This window comes from Ailuropoda melanoleuca, chromosome 14, assembly GCF_002007445.2.
Source record: "Ailuropoda melanoleuca isolate Jingjing chromosome 14, ASM200744v2, whole genome shotgun sequence".
NCBI classification, from domain to species: domain Eukaryota; kingdom Metazoa; phylum Chordata; class Mammalia; order Carnivora; family Ursidae; genus Ailuropoda; species Ailuropoda melanoleuca.
The window spans coordinates 16,474,052-16,493,888 of NC_048231.1; the positions used below are offsets into that span (position 1 = coordinate 16,474,052).

The 19,837-nt window shown below is 40.9% G+C and overlaps 1 protein-coding gene across 36 annotated transcripts in view; it reads left to right on the forward strand.

The window, feature by feature from the left end:
• TTLL5 (tubulin tyrosine ligase like 5) overlaps positions 1 to 19,837 on the forward strand; it is a 279,806-nt gene that overhangs the window by 193,962 nt on the left and 66,007 nt on the right. For 34 of the 36 annotated variants that reach the window (XR_004620449.1, XR_004620448.1, XR_004620450.1 and 31 more), the window contains one exon: positions 15,340 to 15,557. Coding sequence is in view for 29 of the 36 variants with exons in the window: in XM_034643095.1 (XP_034498986.1) it covers positions 15,340 to 15,557 (218 nt within the window). In the remaining 7 variants the exon portion in view is untranslated. Of the gene's footprint in view, positions 1 to 15,339; positions 15,562 to 19,837 lie in introns of those variants that run through there. The other 2 variants (XM_034643119.1, XM_011219070.3) reach the window with 2 other exon arrangements.

Below are 19,837 nucleotides of genomic sequence, written 5' to 3' on the forward strand. Positions count from 1 at the left end.
TCGCAGTACACAAAACAACGTACACAGAAATATAATAGTATACACGAAAATCCTTGCTGTCATGGCATTTACGCTCTAGTGAAACACTGGTTGCCCGTTCACCGTCTCTACAATGACAGAAACTCCTGAGAATATGTGTGAGGTCGCTGTGTAAGTGAATTGTACTCGTGTGTCAGTGTGGCCCAAATTACAGAGAAAGGATGACTTCACAAAAAAATCAGGCCTTTTAGAGTTAACTTTTTCTTGATGATTTCAGTGTTATCATTAGAATCCATTACTATGTTCTACATGTTCTTTTGAGCTAAATCAGTACTGATTCTATGAGCTTCTCTTTTGTTTGGTTACGTGAAGAAGTATCAGTTTGATCTCTTGTTATTTGCTCTTAGAAAAATGTAGTACACAGTGTGCATTAGTTTGTGAAAAATTAATATTCACTCAAAGACTAAGGCAATGTTTCCCGAAGTTTTTTTTTTCCCTCCCTCTAAATAAAGCATTATCGTTATGCTCTCTAGCCCTACTTAATCTTTTTAACTATTGTCCAGGTCCAGACATTTTATTTTTTTGATTTCATTCATTACATGCTCATCTTTTTCTGTGGTGGTATACTCTCTATATTGTATTAACTCAATGTAATTTACGAGAAATTGTAAGTATCGGTAGTTGTGAAGTAGTTCGGTAGGTCATTTTTACTGGAGGAGAATCCAGACTTCTTGCCTAGAAAGCATGGAATGTAGCATCTCATTCTGATCACCACACTGCCCTCCATCACATAGAATTTCCTCATTTAGATAGTCTTTGGGATAGGCAGTTTGCATTTTCACAATTGTAAATATAAACGTGTATCTTAGATTTTTTTTTTTGTTCTGTGTGAATTTCTTACAACTAGTGAACTTCTGAACTCCCCATGCAGAGTACTTGAGAATGCCAGCTTAATCAGATCCTGGACAGGAGAGGTCTCAAAAATAGCCTTATTTCCCTTATGTGAGCATAATCAATGATCTAATGAATCTAGACAGTTGGGCCCTTTTAATGCTTTCATACCTTGAAATGGTGATGATTTTTAAAGTGATTATAGGGCACTGAAGTTTGGGGGGAAGAGAGACCATTTTACTGATTTTCACTCTTAGAAACCGCTTCATTTAAAAGCCCTTCTCATTCTTTTGATTAGCTTCCAGCGACTCACATTCCTTTGAAAATTCAGAGTACTGCTATTGTGGATTTTTTTTTTTTCCAGTGAGATTACACTGGTTTAGTTTCACTGAAGTATGAAGTATATGGAAAACATGTTTTTTAGAATCTGTCAGAATATCTGTGTTAGGGAGGAGTTAGAACTCCAAGAAGGGAGTTATCTTGTGTCTCCTGGAGAGGGAACAGAAAATCATTCATCATAATTTTATATATGTTTATAACATCATTTGTTTCTTCTCCATGTTCTTCTAATCCATAGTTGATTTAGGTAAAAATGAGTCAGGGTGAAGTTCTGGGACTGTGGGGAGAGCTAAAGAAACTAAATTCATAGCTTGAAAAGGTTATAACTAAGAAAATAGCAAATAAGTCCCCTAGATTTTAAGCCTCTTTTCTAGCCTACCTTATGGCTGTGCTAAACTTGACCGTTATAATTATCACCACGTGTTGATGAAAGCCTGCTTTGCATACTCTGTGTTTCTGCCCTTGGGTTAATAGATAGAGGTAGGTTTCTTTGATGAACTCCATATGTTTTGGATTCATTTTTCTAAAATATACATAGCCATTGATAATAGCTAACAGTTTGGTTAATTGCCTGTTTGAGGGTGGAATTGAAATCTAATTTACTTAGCATTCATCCGTAAGAGATACCTGTGGATCACCGGCCATTAAAGGGGGCTTTATATTGTATTGCACTGTAGTGTATCAAATTATATCGATTATGTGCATGGACTGTGCCTTTCGTAGTGATTCCCTAAAAATGTCTTTGGGAAAGACCATGCAGCCTTTCTTGCATTACACACAGAGGAAGTCCTCCATCCTTTTCTGCACTTAGGTAGCCAGCTTATTGAAGGTATTAATTTCAAGAAGGCAAACTCTGATTCAGGATATGTTTGGAAATGGACATCTCTAACCATTCATGCGGAGGAAGGTTTGATTTTCATCTCTGTCTAGTGTTGAACTCATAAATTGAGAAAGTGTCATGTACTGAACCCACCTCAACAAGAGACTGGCACTGTAACGTGGGCATCAGAGAGGAAGTCACCCAGAGCCATTGGCAGGATTTCCAGGGACTGAGGTACAAGGAAATAGGTGTGATCCAGTCCATTTGATAGCGGCAATGCACTTTTACACATCAATGAGTAAAACCAGCAGTTTTAGAGAAGAAATCATTGTAAGTCAGAGCAGGTGTCAGTAAACTTTTTTTGTAAATGGCCAGATAGTAAATACTTAAGGCTTCTTAGGCCATAGAGTCTCTGTGGCCACTACTCAACTTTGCCACGGTAGAATGGAAACGGCCATAGACAATATGTAAATGAATGAGTGTGGCTGTTCCCAGTGAAACTTTATTTATTAGAAATGGTGGCAGGCTGCATTTGTCTTACAAGCCCTGGTTTGCAGACCCCTGATTCTGAGCAACAGAACCACTTGGGGGCCTGTTAGAACACCAATCGCTAACCCCCCCTACCCCATTTCTGATTTAGTCAGTTTGGGAATGGGGCTCGATTATTTCCATTTCTAACAACTTCCCCAAGTGATACCAGTGCTGCTCTTTGGGGGACCACACTTTTTGAGAGCCATTGAGCTAGAGGGAAAGAGATTAGAAACGTCTCCTCTTTGGTTATTTGTTTTCTCTCCTTTGGCAGGGAGACTGAATATGTTAAAACTTAGTGTTGCCCTCATAAAATTTCAGGCAATCATTGTTTTATAGGAACTTTGTTTCCATCTTGTTCACTCCATCTACCACAGTCTCCTTATAAATAAGTTTTCCAAACTTGAAAACTTTTCGTGCGCATTTTTCTTATCAGGGTACATTCTGCTCAGCAATCACTGCTCCCAGGATTCAAGTTTTATGGTGGACAGGAGATAAGGAATGGGACAGTTTCCTCCCTCTTTGCTTTTAATAGTAATAGCCAACACTCAGGAAGCACTGTGGCCCAAGCACTGTTCCAGGTGCTTTACGTATATTCATTTATTTAGCCTGAGTTTCAGGGTGGGTGGAGACATGGCAGAATCCTGGTCAGCTCCGGGTGGTGAAATGAATCTGTTACGTGTTGATCTATGCCAATGTGTGTCTTCTCTCTAGTTTACACTCATTGCTTCCCACTTCCTTCTCATTCTGGCGTCCTGCCCCCGAAGGAGAAGGATAAAAAAACTTTTCTTCCAGCTGAGTCGGGGGACTTTGTTGGGCAGCAGCGACTGCTGGTGACATCAGCATGAGTAGCCCTCCGTGCTGGGGGGCTGTGAGGAGGGCCGCACTGGCTGTGAGGCCCAACTGACCTGATTCTAATTGCCGACATTGAGCTGATGTTATTCTTGGCCCAGGACAGAGCGATTACTCAGTAGTTTCTGTTAAAGTGATCCTTTGTTAAACCTCTGCTCCCAGCCCCCCTCTCCTTCCCTCCCACTCTCTTCTCTGCCTCATCCAGACTGAAAAAAGCCCAAAAAGCAGAAAAATTAAGGACATTTTGGTGGCTAAGGCAGAATTGCTGAAGTTTCTTTGAACAGAGGGGAGAAGGGGGAGATTTTAAATACATCTTAATTTTTCACTGGTTCTGTTCTCTATCCAGAGCCCTTCAATTTTTAGTAGACTTAATTTTGAACATAGGGTGGTAACTCAAGGTAGGAGAAAACTGTGTGTCCTGAACTCCTTTCATCCCCTCCACTCCCTCTGTCCTTTACTTCCCCCTTCCCACTGTGCTCTCTCTTGCCGGACTGACCTAGATCAGTAAGGGCCAACGGAAGCTAATGTTCCTGTAACAAGTGTGGGGGGTGGGCAGCTCTGGGTTCACACCGAAGGGGCTTTCAGTATGCTGCTACATGTTGAGTGCCGTATGTAATGAGCTTTTTGCTAATTGTATGTGTGTCCATGCACAACCTCGCAGGTGTGGAAAGGATTCGCATATAAGCCCAGCCAAGGCTTGTTACACTGCTCCTAAAAGTCCATTGCATGTGTCTAGAAAAATTCTGCCCCCCTACAGGAATGAATACTGTTTCTCCAAGCCTTCAGCTGCTGTGTGTTTGTTTTGTGGGGGAGGGGAAAGAAAGAGAAATTCAGCAGGAACCCGGGCTTTTCCAGGCAGCCAGCAATAACAGGCTAGCTCCTCAGCGTGGCACAAAGAGAGCAAGCCAACAGGCTGATTGTGCGGGAGGAGTCTTTCTACATCCTCTGACAGAGTGTCAGGAGGAAGATTGGACGGGGGTATTCAGGAAGAAGAACTTGTGTGCGAGTGCTTAAGTTCTTGGAGCAGGTTGGCCTGTCGTAACCAACTGCCCATTTGTTTTGTTCTGTTGGGTTTTTTGTTCCATTTTGGTTTTCCTTCTGACTTTTATCAGGAACTCATACAACACTTTGTTTCTAGATGATGATGATGATTGATTTTCCTAGAACCATTTGATTTAGTAGATTTTGCCAAGCCAAACTCTCTTCTTCCTACCTAATAAAAATACGTTGAAAACACATGAAATGATATATGTAAAACTGCATTTAGCTGTTTGGGAAATAGGCCCTTTGGACAGGCTTTAGCGTCAGCTAATCTTCAGTTTAAATCTTGCTTCTGTCCAGCCCGTGCCTGGGACAGGCTATTCAAACTTCTCTGGACCTCAGTTTGCTTATGTCTGCTAAGGAGGTGATAATAGATATCTGTGCATATCTTGAGGATTGCATTTCTCAGGATCTTACCACGTGTCAGGCACTGAACAGGACTTTTATTTTTATTATCGCATTGAATCCTCCCAGTTGTCCTCTTATTAGCCCCATTTTACAGACAAAAAACCAGATAATCACTTAATGTGATTACTGAGGGCCACGTAAGTAATAAATGGAAGAGCTGGGTTTTTAACCCAGGTATGGCTGCAGGCGTAGCATCCACCCTCCAGACTGTCATACTGTGACCTGCCACCCTGACGATGTATTAAGGCATTCGTGTATGTTGTATACATACATATGTATGTATTAATCTGTGTGTATTATTACATAAATTTTAAGCTGCAGTTCATGCATCCACAAGTGTACTTACACCTATAAAACTGTATTTGAAGAGTCCTCTTCAGGTATCATAACTAGTCTGCTACCATTCATCATATACACTGTCCTAAGAGAGACGGTCTACTGAACATATGTAAACTCAGGTCTGGATATTCTCCCAGGTATCTCGGACTCTTAAAGAAATGTCTTAAGAAAGACATGGGCTTAGAACCCTTGGAAACACCCAGACTTTACCCTCCTCTGTGTTTTTATTATTTAGTAATAGGGTTAGGGACTACTGAGTCGAGCAGTATCCTGAACTATGTTCTAGAAGTTTGAAGATTCGGAACACTTGTGTGGGTTGTTATTAATAACATAGGAATTATCTCTTCAATGGTCATATTGTCCTTTCAACCTTTGTATTGTTGCTGGTCATAGTATTTTAACTTTATTTCTATGATGGTATTTTTGAGAAGACTACTGGGAAACATGACCGGTGTCTACAAGTGTGACTACCATAGGTGATAATTTTGCATGATTACTATTATGCCTGCTTTTTCAATTCCATGTAAATCTGATTCTTAATGCATTGTAATAATAGAGATATCAGTGTATTATGCTGATTCATCACTACCAGTAATAGAAGGCCGCTGATTACCACTGAGTTGCTTTCTAAGCTGCTGCTGGAAAGTGCCCCTCTGGAAACTTGGAGGGAGGAAGGTGAGGGGCAGGGAAATAGACACAGAGTGAGTGCCTCCTGTGTGCTGGATTTAACATTATCTCCATCCCACTGATGAGGGAACTCAAAGAGTTTAAGTAACTTACAAAAAGTTGCACAGCTAGCTAATTACAGAGATAATATTCAGCCCTGGCCGGAGAGCTCCCAAAGCCCCTTTCTACTCCACGCCCTCCCTCTTGGGAGAAGCGACTCTTCATTTGCTTCTTCTTTCTACACATTTATCATCTGTCAGATAAGACCTTCCAAATTTACTGATGCTGCTGCTACTATGGACCCATAAACACAAATACAAAAGAAAGGGTCAACATAATGAATCAAAGTATAAAACTCTGCTGGGTTATGGGTATGTTAAAAGGCACCTGTTCACCTACCAGCTGCTTGGCATCACCCTTGTTTGTTGTGTAGCTTTAAAATGTGGTTTTGCTACTGCTGCCTGGCGACCAGTTTCATTCCCTGCCCTCACTCTGTGACCTGCGGTTTGTTTCTCTTTGTGGGCCTATGAGGGGCTCACAGCCGTAACTGTGTGAGGTAATGAAAGACCTCATCCTGAAATATAAAGAACCGCGTCCATCTGAAGTGGACGCAGCCCCAAGAAGAAACATAACAAATGGATGACAGCAGGTTCTATGCAAGATGTACGGGAGGTCAACCGTGTGAGATTCTGAGCCACAGAAGACACACCATACATTTGAAAGCAGAGACAAATTAGAGATTTATAAATTCTGAATTTAAAGTTGTGAGGGAACTTAGAGGCTGCCTTGTCTGATTATTTCATTTTACTCATTAGGAGATGTAAGGCACAGACACCTTATCAGGAAAACAAGGACCCTGATAGAGAAATAATTCCCTAAAACTACTAGCTAATAAAAGATAAGAGACAATTGAAAACGATGCAATGAATTATCTTTTTTTAACCAATTGAACTCTCAATCTGGGGTCATTGCTGATCTTTTGAGGTTATCTTTATTTACGTACATACATACATACATACATTTAACTTTTCAAAGAAGTAACAAAAATTTGCTCATAGACAAATTTTTTTCAAGCTTTCCTTGGAGTAAAGTTTGCGAGATCTGGGTCTTTTAAATGCATCTGATGAAAATTGGACACATTGCTAGTTTTGCTTTAGATTTGCTTTGGAAGGGAAATATGATTTCACTGGATTTGCATTTAAAGGGAGTCAGCATAGCATAAATAAGGAAGGCTGTGTTGTGTAATGGGGCTCTGAAATCAGACTCTTCGTGGGCATGGATCCTAGCTTACTATTTAGTAGCTGTGCCATCATGGACAAATTATGGAACCTTTTTGTGCCGTGGTTGCTTCCTCTGTGTATAGAGATGATTATGGGACCCACCTCAGTGGTCGGAATGTTTAAATAAGATAATAGCACATAAAGTGTTCAGGGCAACGTTGACCCATGGTAAAAGCTCAATGAAAATTCATAGCTCTTGGGGTGCCTGGGTGGTTAGGTCGGTTAAGCATCTGCCTTCAGCTCAGGTCATGATCCCAGAGTTCTGGATCAAGCCCCGCATCGAGCCCTGCATCGGGCTCCCTGCTCAACCAGGGAGTCTGCCTCTCCCTCTCCCTCTGCCCCTCCCCTGCTCATGCTCTCTCTGTCAAATAAATAAATAAAATCTTTTAAAAAAAATTCATAGCTCTTATTATTATGTATTACTTTTTTTCATCATGGTAAAACACATAGCACAAATTTATCTTCTTAATAAAGTGTATGGTATAGTATTGTCGACTGTGAACATTGTTGTGTAACAGATCAATAAAACGTTTTCATCTTGCATCTGAAGCTCTGTATTCATCGAGCAACTCCCTCTTTTCCCCTCACCCTAGCCCCTGCAACGACCGTTCTATTTTGTGTTTCTATGAGTTTGATTACTTGAGATACCTCATATAAGTGCAATCATACAGTATTTGTCTTTTTCATGACTGGCTTATTTCACTTAGCATGTGAAGGTTCATCTATGTTGTAGCATAGGATTTCTTTCCTTTTTTAAGGCTGAATGATATTCTATCATATATATCTACATTTTCTTTATCCATTCATCTATTGATGGGCATTTAGATTGCTTCCACATCTTAGCTGTTGTGAATAATGCTGCAGTGAATATGGTTGTGCAGATATCTCTTCTATTATGTATTACTTTTTTTTTTTTTTTGAGAGTGCACAAGCAGAGTGCAGAGGGAAAGGAGAGAGGGAATCTTTAGCAGACTCCACAGTTAGTGCAGAGCCCAACTTGGGGCTTGATCTCACAACCCTGAGATCATGACCTGAGTTGAAACCGAGAGTCAGCTGCTTAACTGACTGAGCCACCCAGGCACCTCTATTATGTATTACTTTTAACTTTAAATATACATAGCGTCATAATTTCCACTTGGGGGTTTTAGTTACCCGCCCTCCCTGTGCCAGAAGCAGAAGTTGGTTAAAATGATATTAAAGTGTTTTAGGAGAAGTTCAAGGCTCATAAAGTATTAATTAGCTGTTTTTTTTTAACTTATATTTACATGTTTGAACAATTGAAAATAAATGCAAATTAATTTGTTCACAATTGCTAGAGAGATAGGAGGAAAAAAAAAGTAGAAAGGATGATTAATACCATGAAGGGCTGCTAGTGAGGGAAGGTCATCTACATGACATCTTAGGGCTACTTTATTTCACCGGGTTTTCTGGTCATGGACTGCAACCCTGGCCTTAGCCAGCTGCCTCATGGTCGGACTTCTTTGGTCATAACACATACCTGGCCCAAAATCAGTTCAGTTGTCCTGATGCTGTTGAAAAACCAACTCAGAGACTACTGCTGGAATCTTCGGTTTTATCGGATGACAGAGTCCAAGGCTCAGGAGCGTATCTAGGTATCTGTTAATGACCGGCATTGTTTCTCAAATGTGTAAGTAGAGTTGACTTAGGAACTGCCTGAAACACAATGGTTTTTGTTGGTGAATACATTTTTGATTATAGGTAAGCAACTGTATTCACATCCTGGAGGGTAGATCACTTGAATTAATAAAAAGCCTTCAGTCTTAGTTGCTAAAGGAGACAAAGCCTCTTAATCGATTTTAGAAATAAAAGGATATGCCAGAGAACTTCTGATATCTTTGACCATTCCAAGCCCTATCTCAGGTATTTGTGTCATCAGTCTCTCTCTATATGAACAGTAGCATCTTCTGGGTTTCTGCCCCATCCCTATCAGGGTTAGAGCACTGCTCGCCGCCTTGTCCACAGTACCAGAAGTTGTACTCTGTTTCTTTTGCTTAGCCTCCAGTCTTGTCCCAGCTGACAAACATTGTGAATGGAAGACAGCCAAGAACTCCATACAATGTGAGACAAAGGCCTTTTGGAAGCTTGCTTTTGCTAAAATAGAAACAGCTACCCTCACCCTCACCTTGGCCCCAAGCTTTTTACAGCATCGTATGATTGCACAAAAGACACAATGTGTTCTTTGCATTGAACAGCTCTTGGCTGGTTGTAGTAAGGTGAGTGATTAGCATCTTACATGCTCAGGAAGATATACCATCCCAGTACTTGAGCTGCCAGAGAGCAACATTCTAGAAGCAGTTTTGTGTACTATGTAATAGGAACTTTATCCAAGTTAGGATAAAATCTCAGTGGGGAGAATAATGCATAAAAATGTTTTCTTTTCTGGAACCAAAGTAAAAGGGGTTCAAAAAGACCTTAACCCATTGAAGTAGAGGTTAACATTTCCTTTATCTCCATTAATTAATTAATTAATTAATTAATTATTTTTTTATGTAAAGTTCGATGATTCATTAGTTGCATATAACACCCAGTGCACCATGCAATACGTGCCCTCCTTACTACCCAGCACCAGCCTATCCCATTCCCCCACCCCCCTCCCCTCTGAAGCCCTCAGTTTGTTTCTCATTGTCCATAGTCTCTCATGCTTCATTCCCCCTTCTGATTACTCCCCTTTCTTTATCCCTTTCTTCCCCTACCGATCATCCTAGTTCTTACGTTCCGTAGATGAGAGAAACCATATGATAATTGTCTTTCTCTGCTTGACTTATCTCCCTTAATTTAAAAAAAAAATGGATTTAGAGTTATTTCTCTACAAAGAATTATCCAGCTCTGCTCCATCACCAAGAAGCCTAACTAAAGACGAAAAGAAGTGTTTTTCTGAAAGGAATTAAAAAAAAAAAGAAAGAAAGAAAAAACCTCCCAGAATTTAATCTCTGAATAGTATTATCTTTCTAGTAAGAGAGCCCAGATCTTGCTTCCCCATAACCTTCCAAGTTGCAGTCTGTGTTCTGTCTATCAGAAATTCCTCCTTCCCACCCACGAATACCCTTCTGTTGTGGGAGAAGGAGGGCCTTTCCAGTCTTTGGCCTGGGGCCAAGCCAACCCTCAAACTGTGGTTTTCTCTGAGTCTCCATACTGAAGCATGGCTGTTTCCCACACCCAATAAAGAAGCAAAAGCCTTGTATATGTTGACCAGGTCTTGAGTGGAGGCCAGTGCTTACACAGCTCTCACGTTCCCAGGACATTGACTGATGACGGTGTAGCCCCCTTCCTAGTTGTTAACCCACAAGTGCAGCGCACTAGTATTGTGTATCCAAACCGCACCTTTCTTAGGATTTATTGAGAGAGAACTTTATCTAATTATTCTGTCCATTTATGAATGAATATCAGCATAAAACATTTTGCATAATCTTGTTGATGGAATTGTAGGGTTGGGGCCAATACATGCTACGAGAGGCCTGGGGAGGCTGATTTCTGCCAGCAGTTGAAATCAATTCATTTATAAATCTGCTTTTTAACATTGCTTAAGTACTTTCCTAGGTTTCTTTTTATCAAATTTGATTACTTTAATTTCATTACACTTAGCCTTGGTTTTGGTGAAATACCTGGGAACTTGTCTGCATTACTGACTGTTCGGAATTTTGGATGGTACAGAATTGTGATCATTTCGTTATCCATTCAGCGTATTACAGTATGGTTACTGAACAACAACGGAGAACCTGGAAGCTTTTTTGCTGTATTTGGAAAGAGTATCTGCTTTTTTGAGATGCAGTACGTTTATGTTGTATGAAGGCTTAAACAAGCGTGACTCTTTGGTAGATTGAGGATTATAGCTCAGCTCAGTTAGGATTCCATTTCACTGCATCCAGCAGACCCCTCGCCTTGCCATGGCTTACCAAGTTAGGGATTTTTTTTTTCTCTTATATAATCAGAAATCTAGAGTTAGGCTCTCCTGAACACTATGGTACTGTCAGGAGCCCATGCTTTTCCTGTCTTTATGCTCTGCGATCCTAAGGAAGTAACTTTCATCCGATGCTAGCTAGGTATCCATATTCTGGGTGGCAGGAAGAACAGTAAGGGGCAAAAGTTGTATATTAACCCCATTTGCCCCCTTTAAAGAGCTTTCCCAGAAACTGCACCTGGAAATTTCTGTTTATATCTCAGAACTATGTCACATGGTTATTTCTAAGTACAGGAGAGATTGGGAAATACGATTTTTTAGCTGGGTACACATCATTACCCAAACAAAATAAGGGCAGTATTATTAGGAAAAAGGAAAGAAGTGTTTCTAGGCAAGTGACAGTCTCCTAAGCGATAAATTCTCCTAATTGCTTTTTTTTTTGTTATTTGAGGTAAAGACTAATCTTATCACCACGGAACATCAGTGTCTAAGGGCCTGCCACAAAATTTGCATCCAGGAAGAGGAATTTATTTTTGTTTGGAATACACAGAAGGGCTTCCTTATATTTTGTGGCCGAGTATAAGTTGAATACATATAATACACTAGGCCCTATTCAAAGTCCAGAGAATAGTCCTAGTACAAGATTACACCTCTAGGTAAAGACTTGCCAGTTCTCTCGTTTATAGGATTCGGTTGTTGCAAAAAAAAAAAAAAAGATGAATAGGGGTTATAATACTAGTTTTGTTATTTGCATCCGTGTGGTAAATGTTTATTAAGCACCTTTTACGTACCAGGCCTTCTACTAGGCACTGTGAATGAAACAGAAATTAATCAGATGTCAGTCTAGCCATGTCCCATGTGCATTGTCCAGAAGGAGAGAAGAATACAGACATAAGTGGCCATAACACAAGGTTGAATGTGCTTAATGTGGTAAGACACATACAAATAAATTGTTACAAACATTCAGAAGAGGAAAAGGTTATTCCCGCCAAAGAGAAGTGAGTAAATATGATCCGGGGCATCTGAACACATGTTCTCATTTTAAGAGTTTGCTTTCACAGCTAGTGAGCATCATCATAAGACTAGAGAAATATGTTGATAAATGCATAACCAGCTGCCATTCTCAGATCATTACAGATAGGCAGACTAGCATGTCATCCCATCCTTTGGTTCCTGAGTAAACTTGAGGTGGAGGTTTGGGGAGGAATGGAGCATTTGTTGAGTGTCTACTATGAACCTGGTAGTTGGTCTGTCCTTTACTGAATGCCTGGGCTAGATTTACATGTGTGATCTTCATTTAATCCCCAGTGATCCAGCAAAGTAATTCTAAGGGCCTATGAGAAAGCTAAAGGTCAGAGAAGTTCAGTAACTTGAAAAGGTCACCCCGTTTATAAGTGACAGAGCCTACATTTGAGCCCAGGCACATTTGACTGCAAAGCCATGCCTTTCACTGATGACCAAATCTGGATTTGTAGGCATAATAAGTGTCGAACAGTGAACTCCTTCTTCAGCCCTCCCTAATAGTGAGTCCTGTACCCACCTGGTTGAAACTTGGGTGCCATTTGGATACTTTGACTTGTATTCAGAGTTAATTTCGTTACCTGCTTAAATCTTATGAGAATTGGATTTTCTTTTGACCTTTGAATAATTTATTTTTGTACTAACTACTTATAGATGGTACAAAATTCAAAAGGCTTATTATAAAGGAGATACCATAAACAATTAGTTTCCCTCTCTCCTGGACCCCCAGCTAACCAGTTCTTTTCCATGGAGGTTACTAGTTTTTATTGTATTTCCTTTCAGAATTATTCTGTGCAGATACCAACCTTATGTGTGTATGTTTCTGTGTGTTTGTGTATCTGTGTGTGTTGGTGTATATATATGTGTCTTTGTGGTTATGCATATTCTTTTTTCTTTTTACAAAAACAGGAGATTACTATATTCACACTGTTCTGATCTTGCTGTTTTTATTAAATTTTTTTATAGATTTTTTTTAGATGTCCCAGCAAGATTTTTTAGCAAAAGAAAAACTCAGTGATCTTGAAAATATGGTTAAGTTGTCACCTTGGCAACATGTATTGAATAGATGTTCTTTACTGCTGGCAGTTCCTTTACAGCATGAAAAATCACACTCAATAAAGAATATTTTCATTTCCAAGAGCCCTTTGCTAACAATGGCTTTTCTTCCTTTGCTGCTCATCCAGTGACTTTGTCAGTGGACGGCTGCTGTAGAGCTCTTCAGCCCTCATTCTGATGTCTAGTCTTCCCTAGCCTGAAGGAGGCACCTTTTTTTCCCTTTCTTCCTTTCTTTATTACGAACGAAAATATTGATAGAGGCCTGAACGAGGCATCTTCCAAGCACACTCAGTCAAAGCTCATGTATTAGGATGTGGTGGTGAAAACAGAAATCTACGGCAGCCCTTTCCTGCCTCCCTCCCTTCCACTTGAATGTCCCCCACACATGTGGAGACCCTTGGATATAGAAATGGTGCTTGAAAGGAAAGGATTTGTTTTTGAGGCTGCCTTGCTGCACTCGTTGGTTACTTGTCCTCAGAAGGCTTGCCAGAGCAGAATCAGGGCTCCTGGGCCCTCTCAGACCACCTAAGACCTTCCCACATAACCCCCCGACCCCCCAGTGCCAACCTCCTGGCTTTGCCCATGGGCTTGGGTCTTCCTGTGTTCCCCTTTGGGTCAGAGATGGAGGTGAGTGAAGAGCTCTTCAATTTCTCCTTTGGATGGGTTGCAGAGATAAAGAGCATCTCAGTCTGGTCCATTTGAAAATGGGCTGGCCCTCTTCCTCTGAAATTGCTTTGCTCTTTGTCAGGCCTATGCATCAAACATATTTACTCCACACAAGACCCTTTGATCCCCCTCAGACCTGCCTAGCCCAGGACCTTTGGGCACATTTCCCTGAAATGGCACATTCTGAGGCATGAGCGTGGAAGGATTGGTTAACATTTTACTAAAGCTACCCAATTTATCTTTTATGTCTTAAAAAATAAAAGTCATGAAAGACAATACTAATACAGTCTATTTAGAAGGTGAATGTTTCCTAAGAGCATCTGATCTTATTCCTTTAGGCCGTGCCATAAGGAAATGGCATTTCTCCCATCTCTCTTTAAATGTAGTGTCTACAGATGGAAATCGATTGCCAGAAATCGTTTTAATAAAAAAAAGACCTATGTGTTTTGTCAATTTTATTCTTTTTCTCTTAGTATTAGTTCACATTTAAAGCTTTTATAATGCATCATATTGAAAGCAGTGTTAACAGTATTGAATGGTCAGTAACAAAATTTGTGACCCGAAAAACCCCAATTTCTAATGAGGTAAATAAGTTGTAAGAATTTTTTAAGCATATACTTGAGAAAGTATACATTTACATCCTAACCACAGACATACGTTGGTGTTTGTGACATTTAGATGGTGATTTTTAAGTCTTTATTGATTTGTAGGCTTACCCTCTGAGCAAATATACCTTTGTGTTGATTTTATATTCATTTAGTAACTAGTATTCAGATAGTCATTTTACTTTGAAAGTGTTTTTATTTTTTTAAAGATTTTATTTTTAAGTAACCTCTACACCCAACATGGGAGACTCGAGACTACAGCCCTGAGATCAAGGGTCGCGTGCTCTATCGACTGAGCCAGCCAGGGGCCCGTGAAGGTGTTTTAAAATGTAAAGTCTTATGTCTGTCTTTAGGTCAACAAGGTGTTACTATGTCAGAAAAGTTACTAACAGAACTTTTCTGTCCCAGCCTCCTCTTTCCACCCACTGTGCTCACTGTGCCCTTGCTACACGGACTTCTTCCCACTCCTCAAACGTGCGACCTTCTAGAGGAGTTCAGAGTTCTCCGAGTGGGCTGGAGTTGAGTCAGGCTTCAGGCCACTTTTGTTTTGTGTGTTATTTTTAGTGCTTGACACCCAGCAGGAGACATTCATTAAGTATTTGTTGAATTTAACAATGAGGGAAACTAAGGCTGAGAGAGACCAGATGGTTTTCTGATTTCCACAGGTGGAGAATACATAGTCCCCAGATACCCTGATTCCTAGCCCAGTGTACTTTCAACAAGACCATCTCAACTCTGTGCTTCCAGAGATTTCCCTCTCTGAATGTGGCCCTGCACGGGCATTATTAGAGAAGTTTTTCCTAAAAAATTACCCGAACAGTTTCCCTTTTCCTTCTGTCCCACTTGAGGATTACAAGCCTGCTATTCATTTATAGCAAATGGGGTATGAAGGGCATCTCCATTGACGCATCTTTTTTCTTTTTCTTGTAGGCCGTCTTTGGCAGCCAGACACTATCAAACTCCAATTTATGGACAATAAATAATGGTGCAGCTTGCAGAATTTCAAGTGCCACAGCTAGTGGCCAGAAGCCAACCACTCTGCCACAAAAAGTGGTGCCACCTCCAAGTTCTTCCTCCTCGCTGTTCCCCAAGCCCCCAGCCAATCACAAACAAGTCCTCAGAAAGACAACATCCCAGAGGGCCTCCAAGTAAGTTTCCTCAGTCTTCTGTTCAGTTTCTTCTGAGTTGTACCAGAAGAGTACAAAGAGTATTCTTTATTTATGAGGCCTTCAAAACCGTTTGTACTGAAATGTGGAAGACAAGAACCCCTGATGGGGACTAAAAGTTAACTCTGGTTCGCAGCCTGGCCTGCAAGTCAGAATCACCCGGGGAGCCAGTGAACCCTGCTGAGGTCGCGGCTGTGTCCCCTGTGGGAGGGGCAGGTGCTGCTCTGAGGTGCCGTGGGGACTGTGAGGAGAGCTGATGCAGGGTTTGAGATCTTTGCTCTCTAAGTCCTCCAGCCTCTGGCAGGACCTATGATCGGACAGTGAACCAGGTAACAGTGCTGAATTGTGGGCTCGGAGAAAGGAAATGAACATTTCTTCCTGATGTATTCTTTTCTTGGTCTTTCTACAGAGTCAGATCTTTTCAATTTCATATAAAGTTCAGTACTACCCCCCCCATCCTTGTTTGTTGTGTACTCCTAGGCATTTGAATGGGAAGACATTGGAATGGGATTTCAAGTGGGGGGCGAGGGAGGTAGTTAACTTCATTGACATTAGTCAGCAGGCTCTGCAGAGCAACTTGTTTCTCGTACCTTTTGTAGTCTGCCCATTTTACCTCAAAAAGACCCTTGCATGCCCAAATCAAATTTTTTCACATTACATCCTTCACTCTATTTCCAGCCATGTTTTTGCTAATGAACCAGTAATAGACTAATGAAGAGTATTAGTTTTAACAGCCTTCTCCATTTAAAATCGGGGAACTTTCAAAGATGCCTGTACGAAGCAGACGTTCCCTGATGGATAAACACCTAGAGGGGGTTTGTGCATTTCTCTTGCTCTCATTAAGGTTCCTCCTTCATTTGTCCTTCGCAAAATCAATTTTAGTTGTAAGAATGAATCCTAGGACATAGAAGAAGCAGTTCCTCTTTTTTCCCCCTTGGACAGTGAATCAAATTCTGTATTTGGATGGAAACCAATCCCTTGTGGCTGTTTTAATTATACTGCTGCCATTATTCATTTATCCAACAAATATTTACTCGGTGCCTACTAAGTGCCAAGCGCCGTTGTAGGAATGATTGGCATCACAATGACTTTACAGAACTCTCTGGAGAAGTAGGGAAGGGGAGTCAGAAAGGGGCAGTTCGTGGTCGAAGGCCAGGAGCACAATGAGAAGGAAGCTGTGGCTGCTCACCCTGACAAGAGTAGAGGCGAGTCCTTGAGGGTGCAGCCTCTGGAGCCGGACTGCCTGTATTCACGCCCTCACTCCACGGAGACCTTTGGCAAGTTGGAAGATCCTTAATCTGGTAGCCTCACTTTCTACAGTTCGGAAGTGGCGATAATAAAGAGTGTCTGCTTCATAGGACACTGCTAACTATTAGCAGAGTTAATACACGTGAAGTATAGAACGAGACCTAGCACACAGAAGAACTGAGTGAGTCTTAGCTGCCATCATAAACATTCCAAAACCATGCTCCCTTTCACAGGTTCGAGAAACCCACAGTTAGGTAGGAAAATCCATGAGTCAGATATGAATGTTGAATTTGCCAGTGAGCTCCCTGTTTGTGGATCCTTTGAGTATTGCCAGTACCCTGAGATGGCCCGTGGTGGCCTGTGTGGCTGGCTGGTCTGCTGGAAGGGGGGAGATGGGCTCTGCCAGCAGGCAGCAGTGCCGGACATTTGAAGATGCCGTCCACTCATGCCCTGAACTCATTGCTGGCAAGAGAACTCTTCAGCCTTTAGAGATGGAATTGCAGCTCTATGGACAAACTTTGCTGCATTTTTGTGGTTTCTTCTCTCTGACAGGCAGGAGTGTGGGAAAACCGGAAACAGCTCAGCACCAAAAATGCACAGAAGGGGGGAAAAAAGCAAGATTTCTTCAGAATTTAGGAAATATAATCCAAGTATCAAAAGGCATGCTGTAAGGCGTTGTTCCAGGAAATAGTTTCCAATTTGCCTTTAAAATTCTAGCACTAATCACTGAAGCTAAATAAGTTAGTACTAATGGAGACCTTAACATTTCTCTCACTTACATGTAAAATGTACAGTTTTGTGAGGGCCCCTCTGTTTTTAATATTCTTCTGACTTTTAGGAAAAGGAATAACATTGTTCTTATCTGACCCGACTCAGTGAAAAGTTCCCTCTAAATGGTATTCGGATAAAGGTTGTTTAAAAATAACTTTTTATTTTATAGTAATTTCAGATTTACAGAAAAGTTGTGAAGACAGTACACAGAAAGATCAGAACACACAGTTCTCCCATTGTTACCATCCTGTGTCACCATGGTACATTTGAAGACGGTGCCATACTGAGAAACTGTCATTGGCACGTTTTTATGAACTATGAACTCCGTACTTTATTTGGATTGATGAAATTATTTTTAATCTAGAGAAAACTTTCTTGGCCCCTGAAATTAGGATCCTTGAGTATCAGTCGGTATATTCTTATTGTTCTAAAGTAATTCATGTTCCTAGCTAGCCTGGCAAGTTACTTAACATTTATGTGACTTCTTTCCTATTTAAAGTAGGGAGAATAATAGTACCTGCCTCATGGGGTTATTAAGAGAAATAAATGAATTAACGTCAAGCACAAATACGCTGCCTGGTACATAAATATGCTGAATAAGGGTTAGGCATTATTGCTCTATCAGACTTAGGTTAACACTAGGATGGCATTTCAAGAAATTTTCATGCAACTTTTTACTTTCTTCCTGCAAGATATGTTGCTTCGTTTGCTAGGAGCTCATTTCAGCCTTTATTCTGGCTCAGTTCAGATTAATCAGGAACCCTCGGTTATGAGTGGTGATACTGAGTCACACTCAGGAATGCCATAGTTGCCCCAAGAGACACAACTAATGAGAAGTTGTAATGAGCTATCGACTGTGCCAAGCCCTGTGTTTTTGGGTTGAACTTCAAACTTCTCCTAGCACAGAAGTTGGCATTGGACAAATATAGAAGCAATTTCCAAGAGCATCAAAGTTTCCACATACTAGAGGGTTGAGTTTAGAGAACAATAGAACATAAAAGATGGAATGTCGTTTGGAAGTTGGTGCAAAGGGAGTTGAGAATCAGAACAGTGGGGTCCTATTTCTTTATGATAATATTCAAGTGACTTTCCCTCTAAAGGTTTCAGTTTCCCATCTGTAAAACAAAACCACTGTCCCCACTGAATAATTAACCAAAATAACTTGTTTTCTGTCTATTCCATTGAAAGCTTTTTATGAGCACATTCGTTTTTTAATCCTGTTGCTTTACAGCCATTTCCTCATCCCTGCTTGGCCCAGAAGTTCTGTGTTGTAGTTCTCAGATTCATATACTTTTATTTCCTTTAGCTAAATCTCCTTGGTCAGTTCTGTGAAGAGAATGATAAAGGCTTTTTTTCCCCCTTTCCATGGTGCCAAGAGCCTTTCTTGATTTTCCTCTCTAATGTTTGCAGCACGTCATAATTTAGTACCCACTTCAGATCCTCCTTTTACAACTATTTGTGGTATTTCTTCCAAACAGTCAGCTGAACTAAGTGGGATGACAGGCTAGGAGCAACTGCCCGCATATGAACTGTGTCTTCCTTGTAAATGACCTTTCTCTCAGAGCCAGAATTGTACTCTCCAGGAAATATAGAGAAAGAAACCTGAGGAGATTAAAGTTTGCCAGGGACATGGGCAAAACTCACAGACTAGCCACGATGGGGAAGGGCAGCGTCAAAGCTGTGGTACCTGGGGCATCTCTGAAGAAAGAAAACTGCAGAAGAGACACCAGACTTAACTAAAGTGCTTTTCTTTAAATAGCTGGGATTACCTTTCCTTGCCCACATTTTAGGATATTCTGCATTAGGGTGACCTCAGTGGAAATTGAAAGGTAACTGCTTGTTTTGTGTCAGCACCCAGGACAGTGGTGTTTGTTAATGGCTGCTGGGCACTAGGAAGGGAGGAGGGCAGCCAGGGGCCCAGTAGCGTGGGGAGACCAGTACCAGTTCACAGGACCTGGACATGTACTGATGTGACCAATACGATGAAAGATGCAAAGATGCTCAGAGATTAAGGTCAGACAAATATAAAAATGAGGATAAGCTTTGAAAATATATGCTCTGTCTTTTTAACATATGAGTCATTAACGTGAGGCAGAGCAATCAGGAGTTCTCACGTACCAAAAGTAGGTCTTGATGTGAGGATACAAGGTGTGATATTGTAGCCAACCATCTTCTATCAGCCTTTCAGCCGTTTTTTATTATGTGTAATTTCAAGAATATGATAGAATCTGTGGCATATCTAT